Here is an 8,452-nt window from a genome sequence, read left to right as displayed (position 1 = left end):
ATGTAATTAATTATTTTTTTATTTATATTTAATGTTTTATGTTTTTACCGCAAAATTTAATATAACAGAAAAAATTTGTAAAATTTTTGGGAACTAAACAGTCCCTCACGAACAAGGAGAAGCAAACAGAAGAGGCAGATTGACTGTACATCAGAATCAGATGGCCTCACTGGTCACTGCAGTATTGGCACCATGGCCATGGAAGGCGAAGGCCTCTGTCACAAATGCCAACAACCTTCGGTCGTTGTTGCTTTACGACCATAGAACTCAGCTCGACTTTCCAGATTCCATCACGTAGAGCATCTCTAAGAGTTTGCCAAATGAGATTGCTATTCTTAAAAATTTGATAAAACAAGAAATTGTAGTCTTCAACAGATTGGTAAATCAACTTGGCAATATTAGAAAGTTGCCATTCTTCCCCTCCGCACGCGCATATATGCGCGCGCGTATCGACCGCGCATCGTAGTATCGCGTGCCGTAGCGGCTTCTTCCCGCGCGCCCGAGGAAACTTCGTCGTCTCCCTCTCGAGAGATCGGATCCGCACACAGTCATCTGGTTCACGCGCGCAGGGCCGCCTCCTCCTCGACGGCTGTTGCGTGAACCATCTCATCAATTCACGGGCGCAAGGCCGGCCTCCTCCCCGACGGCTGCTGCGTGAGTCATCTCATCGGTTCACGTGTGCACGACCGGCCTCTGCCCCGACGGCTCCTGCTGCTGCGTGGTGCCCTTGATCCAATCAGGTGCTGCGTGGTGCCCTTGATCCAATCAGGTGCGTGGCTGCTTGGGGAGGTGGCCTGCGGTGGAGATAATTGCTAGGAGAGGGAACCTTCACGTGCAGCATAGGAAGGATGACGCGGCAGCGACATCAATCTCGCTGACTCTGCGACAACAGCCTGGAAATGGTCTCTTTTTTTACTTGATATTTTGTTTTGGGAGTTGGCAAAACACAATATTTGCCAAGTAAAAAATAGCAAACTCTTGGAGATGGGTCTTATTTACTTCGCGAAAAATTTTATGTTTCACTACTAACACTTTCGTTTTTATTTTGCAATCATTATTCAATCATAAATTAACTAGGCTCAAAAAATTCATCTCGCAAATTACAAATAAACTGTGCAATTAGTTATTTTTTTATCTATATTTAGTGCTTCATGCATTTGCAGCATTTTCAGAACTAAACAAGGCCTTAATTTTAGCTATTGTAGTACTTTCATTTTAATTTGACAAACATTGTCCAATCAAAGAGTAACTAGACTCAAAAAATTTATCTCACAAATTACAGGTAAACTGTGTAATTAGTTTTTATTTTCATTTATATTTAATGCTCCATGCATGCGACCAAAGATTTGATATAACCGGAAATCTTGAAAATTTTTGCGAACTAAACAAGGTCTTAGCAGATTCAAACTAAAAGCACATTATAATATATATATGATCTGGACAGCAAAACGAAGCGACGCTCAAAATGTTGACAGGTGTTTACAACATTATTCTCCAATAATTAGGAATAGCATCTCAGATAGAAGACATGGACACTTTTCACGAGATAATATGGTTGCGTTGGCCTCCATGCCTGCATTCCGGTTAAAATCTTTTGACTCAGACCCGAGCACATACAGCTTTACCGAACAACTGAAATGCCCCGTTTTATTTTTTTTTTATGAAAAGGAAGCAGCTTCAGTGGCGTTGACCCCTAGCTAACTTTAATAAGCAATGCTTAGAGGACGTGTCCCTCTGTATGCACTACCAAAAAAAACATCCAAAAAGGTGCTCCATCCATTAGTTTCCCTAAATCACCACCCTGTAAAACTTTGACCAATTTATAGCAAAATGAACTATCACACCAACCACGCCAAATTAGCCATATTAGAAATTTCCACCACAATATAATGTTTCTTGATACTGCACTTGTTTATTGTTATAATATATTTTTTTCATTAGTCAAGTTGGATTTATGACAATTAAAGTCAAACTGACGTACATTGAGAAACCCTCGGAGTAGTACATATTATCACACATATGAAATCAGCTGAGTGCGGAAGAGGAGTTCCAAGTCAATGCTGGAGAAATCAATACCTTCAAAAAGAGCAGGTGCTTCCACCAGCACTGGTAAAAAAAGTCAAGACGATAACAAGATCAACCAACCCCCATTGGACAACAAGGGAATACCTTTACAACAGTACCTTCAAAAGGAGCAGGTGCCTCCAGCAGCACTGGTAAAAAAAAATTCAGACGATAACAAGATCAACCAATCCCCATTGGACAAGAGAATACCTTTACAATAGTCAAATAGTAAAATGGGGGTGCCTTTTACATTTTATAAGGAATAACTGAATCTGATTCATCGAAACTTTGTTCCAAATCCTAAATGCCAAGAAACTGTCCCGTATACGAATTAAAAAAAAAGAGTTTCAGTATATTGTAACAAAGAAAAGCAGACAGAAGCCTAAGCCTCAGACTATGGCTAGCTTCATAAATCAACTACTATACGCTTAGCAAATATGTAGGATTTGCATGCTCGTCAAAAAACAAGTCCCCCTTCAAATTTAATCACCATAAATATTTCTCAAGCACGTGAAGAAAGGCTCCAGTTTTTACTCCCATGCACAAGCAAGTTATTAAAAAAAACTTACAATGAATGGGGTCTGGGGCTGCTCAATCAGATTGTGTTTGGGCAAGCTTCAAAAACCCAGACAGAGATTAAATTGAGGACCTCAAGATTAATAGAAGCAGACTAGTAACTTATATGGTGAAGATTATGACTAGTTGGAAACTATTCAAGGGTCTCAAGTACAAGTCCATTAATCATATATGTTAGCCCAGTGCTGGCCACTTCCAGCATTAATATTTGAAAGGATGGTAGCAAAAAAGAACTAAAATCATGACAAATACAAGAGATCTTTTGTCAAGAATTTGTAATCAAACACAAAAGTTCCAACATTTTTAATTTATTAAGACTGACTTGATCAAGTGCTCCTATGGTAGAATACCAATCAAATACACCAGTGCGATGAAGATTTATCAGATAAATCCAGTGTGAGCTAGAGTATAAACTAAGGAATGATTAACAATTTTGGAATATGTGACCTAAAAACAAGTCCTAAAGCTGGTACAGTATCATGGAGAAAACAGCTTGAACCCTAAACTTCTACTTTTTCATCCACTTCTGACAGAAAAGCTAGATTCTTATTATAGTACAGGAACTTGTTCTACCGCAGAAACAGAAAACATGGTTAAAAGTAGATCTTACACAAGAAAGGATGACTATTAAACATCAAATCTACCAACATGTCGTTATGTTCAGGGTAAGCAATAACAACAAATTCTCCTTACACGCAGAATAGTGGAGCAGAATCTTAAGATGAGTTAACTTAATCATAACACAAATATACAACTATATCATATTACAATGTTCATGAGAATTTACAGGAGCATAAATAAAGATGTACAGTGACCTGCAAGGTGCTTTCAAGTGGCCCACAGAGATGCAACCAATGCTGCCCAAAGGTCATATTCCCTTGAAGGTGGATTGCTATATAAAAGCAAGCCGTGTCAATGCATGCGTATCAACTTGAGAGCAAAGCAAAGTCAGTGTATGTTTGCCACGAGTGCCATCTCTGCAACTTGAATCTGCAAGGCCAATCAAAACTGTAGGTGCAGTCAGTGAGAAAACAATGGTCAGAGGGAAGGTGCAAATGCGACAAATTGAGAACCCTGTCCACAGAAGGGTAACCTTCTCCAAGCGCCGGGAAGGACTGCTCAAGAAGGCAAGAGAACTCTCAGTGCTTTGTGGTGCTGATGTAGGTGTAATCATATTTTCCTCCACTGGGAAAGTCCATGAACTAGCGACTAACGGGTGCGTTCTACAAATTTCATGTTGTTACATAGTGAACCTTAAGTGCGACAGAACTTCTGAGATGTTTTCCTTTACACTCAAAATGCAAGAAACATGCAAAGCTTGGTTGAGAGGTACCAGAGCATCACAGCAAGAGATCAAATGGAAAGCAAAAATCTACAAAGCCAGGTCTACCTTTCACTTTGCATATTTTGAGGAATTCTGTAACTACTTCATAGGGACATGTCTATGAATCTTTTAGCGCTGTTATACTACCTCTTCAAGTGAGTACATCGCATTGAGATATAACCAAGGATAGCATGAGTGTGTTATTTTTGAGCATGGGTGGACGGAGCGAGAGAACAGATTAGCCTTTTTTTTAAGTAAAAAAAACAAATCCCAACTTCTGATCTAACTAGATAGCATTCTTCCTTTGTAGCGGTAGCAAATAAAACTGATAATATTTTTATGCTTAACAGGTAAAGGAGCATTTGGTTTCCTTGTTAAAGGAAGAGATATGTCTACTGCAGCATGGTTTAAGGTAAGGTTCATGTTCAGGATGACAAACCCATTAATGACTTGAAATGTAGATGGGCAGCAGTGGCTTCAGGAGATATCATGTGTAGCTAAGAGCCTAAGATATGCAGCTTCCGCTGCTCAGCCCCAAAATATGACCAGTGGGTTGTGAAACTTCAGCAAATGCTCATCTTGCTTTCTAATCTAACATGAACTATTGACTGTGATCTAAGTACAACTGCAACACAGCATGACCAACATGCAAAGTAAGACATACAAAATGCTGACAAAGCTGTATGAAGCCTTTACTTGTGGCAATTTGTTATCAATCTCTTAATTTCTGCACAAATAATTGAAACAGCAAAATCTTAGAAGTGACTGTTAGGAATATAGAGCCAAGTGGTATACTACTGTCTACTATTGCAGCCAAGTGTTTCAATGGGTAATAAAAGAGTTTTGAAACACTTCCTACGTGGTAAAGCCAAGAAAACTAGTAAACATCACCAAGACACTGACAACAGGAAGCCAATACTAGAAAAACGAAATAACATCCAAGCTTGAAGCTTATGTATTAGCTCTAACTGTTCTAACAATCACGAAACTTTCTCTTCTAATAATCAAGAAACTTTGGAATTAAAATTTGATTGAATGAGGCATTTAGACTACCAGACATGATGAATCATTTAACATATAAAAAACCGACAAATGAATCAAAGCAGATCCACTGGAGGGGGAGCAGAGGACATGAGACTGGATAGACTGCACGCGCTCGAGAAAGGTCTTGAACTCTGGTATTACCAGACACGCTCCGCAAAGGCAAGACAACTTTATCCCCCTTCTTATGTCCAAACTCATTCAGATTATGCAACAAACTAATGTGAGACATCTTTTATCAGATGCAGATCATGCAGCAAGAAATTCACTTTCTTAGAAATAAGGTCAGCAACAATGTCTCATAATCTTCCTTGATAGCAAAAAGGGAGTCTGTGACAGCAGAAGTAAAATAGAAGATAACAATACATTTTCTTGATGTGCAGGAAAACATACTTAAATCAGAAAATGAAATTCTTCAACAGAAGGTAATAACAAGCAGGTATTTTTGCGATATTTATTTGGAAATGAAATCCTCAGCATTACATAATAGCATAAACTGCAAGCACAGATTTAAAGTACATATTTAGGAAGGAAATATGTTAACTAAATTAAAATGCAATTTCAAAATCCTGAGCTTTCAGTGTTAAATAATATTTTTTATGTATACAGGAAGGCATCCTGAAAGCAGAAAACAAAGTTCTCCAACAGAAGGTAACAATAGATAGATACTGTGCAGTATTCCCATGGAAAATGGTGATCCTTAGCCAGTTAGACTTACATATTATCGCTTCTATACATAACTAGCATGAACTGCAAATTAAAACCTTAAACCCAAAATTAGGAGAAGAGATAAATAACAAATTTGAATCCTAAATTCAGGGTTTAGTGAAAACCACCCAACTTCACAAGGTAGTAATAGTAACTACCAAAACAAACTCCACACTTATACAAGAAGTTAGATCACACTCTCCATTTGATTGCAAATATAGGACATAGTTTCAGTAGAAAGGTACAAGATGCTAATGGTACAGCTAACTGACTACTTCATTTCCTATTGCCAGGTGAATGAGCAGAATGAATTTATAAACAACTGCTTGGCGTTTTCTGGATCTTCGTATCCGATGCATTACAACATAAATGAGAGTAGCTTGTTCAAGATATAGTTGTTCTGGAATAACTGGTGTTGTGGTGTGTTTGTCTGTATAGGTCACACGTGCATTGATATTTTCATCATTCAGGTTTCAGACAGCGCGTTTGTATTGAATAAACATTTGAATTGAACGGTACTGTATTCTGGTTTGTTCTTCTCAGGTATCCCCTGTTTGCTGAGACTACTACCTTGCAATCCAATTATCTTATCTCAGTGTACGTGCAGAAAAACTTTAAGCACCTGGCAGGCAAATATTTTCTACTGCTCCATACAAAAATGAAAACATTTGAAATCCTCTGTTTAGCCCTCTCCCTAAACTTCCATCGAATCCCTTCGTGCGAATTCACAGCATTATGATGTTGATGAAAATTCCAAGGTATATGTTAAAAGCAGCAAGACACAGGTGCGAGGAATATACAGAAAAACAAGTGCAAATTTAAGAGGGGGGAAGATGGCGGCACCTTGGGCGGGTTGATCACAGTCACAGCAGCGCGATAAGGACGAAGAGCAGGAGCGCGGCAACAAACGAGTACTTGATGGCGGCAGCGAAGATTGCCGCGGAAATGAGCGCGATCTGCAGCAGCAGCGAGGCGCCAGCCCACGCGAGCGCGCCCGTGAGCACCACGGCCGCGGCGTTGGCGGGGTCAGGGGACAGCAGCTCGCCCCACCGGATCTCCGAAAGCGCCGGGAACGACGGGGCTCGCCGCTCCTTCTCCCCCTCCGCCGGGGGCCCGCCGTCGCCGTTGCCGCCGCGGGAGGCCGCACGGGCGACCGCGAGGCGGGGGAGACGCGGGCGGAGGAGGGAGCAGGAAGGATGGGTGACCGGTCTGGGGTGGGCGACCGCGAGGCGCACGGGGAGGTGGTGTGGAACTAGGGTTCCGGCGTGTGCCGCCATGGAAGGGAGGAGGAGGAGCACAAGCAGAGCAGCCCTGAGGGGAAGGGAATGGGTGGGTGGGTGGGTGGATGACACGTGCGTATCCTAGGCTCGTTTCAGCCGTTAGATCTGTAATCGACGTTCTGGGAATTTTTTTTTTTGAAACTACGTTTTGGGAATTGGGATCGAGAGCCGTTTGATCGATCGCGCCAACGTAGGGAAAACCGTTAGCCGTGGGCGTGGGAGATGGAAAAATCCAAAAAAAAACAAAAAAGACTGTCCTTGTTGGCAGCTACTCCCTCGGTTCCGTTAAGAGTGTCGTTTAAGGTCTGAACATAGGTACCATCGAGACTAAGACTCTGTTTAGATTGAAAATGAAAATTTTTAGGATGTCATATCGGATGTGTCGGAAGGATGTCGGGAGGGGTTTTTAGAGACTAATAAAAAAACAAATTACATAGCTCGTCTGGAAACTGCAAGACAAATCTATTAAGCATAATTAATATGTCATTAGCACATGTGGGGTTACTGTAGCACTTAAGGCTAATCATGGGCTAACTAGGCTTAAAAGATTCGTCTCGCGATTCTCAACCAAACTGTGTGTAATTAGTTTATTTTTTATTTACATTTAATGTTTCATGCATGTGTCTAAAGATTCGATGGGATGGATGAAATTTTTTTTGGTATGGAACTAAACCCTAAAACCCTAAACCCTAAGGACTTGTTTGGTTTCCCTGTTAAAGTTTATCATCCGTCACATGAATATTTAGACATATGCATGGAGTACTAAATATAGACTATTTACGAAATTAACAATATAGCAGAAGAATAATTTGAGAGACGAATCTTTTAAACCTATTAATTCATGATTGATACTAATTGTACGGAACTACTACAATATTTGTTAAATTTTAACACCCGTCTGCAAGAGGGATGGAGAGGACGGGCCTTGTTTAGTTCGCCCTGAAAACCAAAAAGTTTTCAAGATTTCCCGTCACATCGAATCTTGTGACATATGCATGAAACATTAAATATAGACGAAAAGAAAAACTAATTACACAATTTAGCTGTAAATCACGAGACGTATCTTTTGATCCTATTTAATCTATAATTAAATAATATTTGTCACAAACAAACGAAAGTACTACAACTTTTCACTTTTCAGAACCAAACAAAGCCAAGGAGACAGTGAATGCCCACTCATAGGTCTGCCGTCGGGAGCAGCTCTGGTCTGTCATGGGGGGTAGGGGCCAGTAGAAGGTGCAGGTGATAATCAGAGCCTCAACTGATGCCAAAAGTTTTTGGATTTTGGTACTATAGCATTTTCATTTTTATTTGACAAACATTGTCCAATCATGGAGTAATTAGGCTTAAAAGATTCATCTCATGATTTACAGGCAAACTGTACAATTAGTTTTTGTTTTCATCTATATTTAATACTTCGTGCATGTGTGTAAGATTCGACGTGACGGAGAATCTTGAA

General features: G+C 40.2%; 2 protein-coding genes across 3 annotated transcripts; one reads left to right on the top strand and one right to left on the bottom strand.

Moving 5' to 3' along the window:
• Positions 3,268-7,057, bottom strand: LOC8082818. Of its 2 annotated transcripts, none has more exons than XM_021465905.1 (2): positions 6,557-7,057; positions 3,268-3,630 (listed from the first exon to the last, which is right to left on the bottom strand). In XM_021465905.1, the coding sequence occupies exon 1, from the start codon at positions 6,988-6,990 to the stop codon at positions 6,577-6,579; it is 414 nt and encodes a 137-aa protein (XP_021321580.1). In that variant the 5' UTR covers positions 6,991-7,057; the 3' UTR covers positions 3,268-3,630; positions 6,557-6,576. The 2 variants fall into 2 exon arrangements, with proteins under 2 accessions (XP_021321580.1, XP_002441985.1); XM_002441940.2 differs by having other exon boundaries at positions 3,268-3,648; positions 6,557-7,055.
• LOC8082819 (MADS-box transcription factor 33) lies at positions 3,655-5,310 on the top strand. Its single transcript, XM_021465966.1, has 5 exons — positions 3,655-3,856; positions 3,946-4,024; positions 4,315-4,376; positions 5,071-5,167; positions 5,248-5,310. The coding sequence occupies exons 1-5, from the start codon at positions 3,675-3,677 to the stop codon at positions 5,308-5,310; spliced, it is 483 nt and encodes a 160-aa protein (XP_021321641.1). The 5' UTR covers positions 3,655-3,674.

This window comes from Sorghum bicolor, chromosome 8 (assembly GCF_000003195.3).
Source record: "Sorghum bicolor cultivar BTx623 chromosome 8, Sorghum_bicolor_NCBIv3, whole genome shotgun sequence".
NCBI classification, from domain to species: domain Eukaryota; kingdom Viridiplantae; phylum Streptophyta; class Magnoliopsida; order Poales; family Poaceae; genus Sorghum; species Sorghum bicolor.
The sequence above is the reverse complement of the archived record's forward strand: the minus strand, read 5'-3'. Positions and strand labels throughout refer to the sequence as shown.

Excerpts from the sequence above, each read along its gene's own strand:
- LOC8082818 (XM_021465905.1), bottom strand. The coding sequence starts at position 6,990 with ATGGCGGCACACGCCGGAACCCTAGTTCCACACCACCTCCCCGTGCGC.
- LOC8082819 (XM_021465966.1), top strand. The coding sequence starts at position 3,675 with ATGGTCAGAGGGAAGGTGCAAATGCGACAAATTGAGAACCCTGTCCAC. Across the intron at positions 3,857-3,945 it reads CATGAACTAGCGACTAACGG|AAACATGCAAAGCTTGGTTG; the intron begins GTGCGTTCTACA and ends TCAAAATGCAAG. Across the intron at positions 5,168-5,247 it reads ACCAGACACGCTCCGCAAAG|ATGCAGATCATGCAGCAAGA; the intron begins GCAAGACAACTT and ends ATCTTTTATCAG.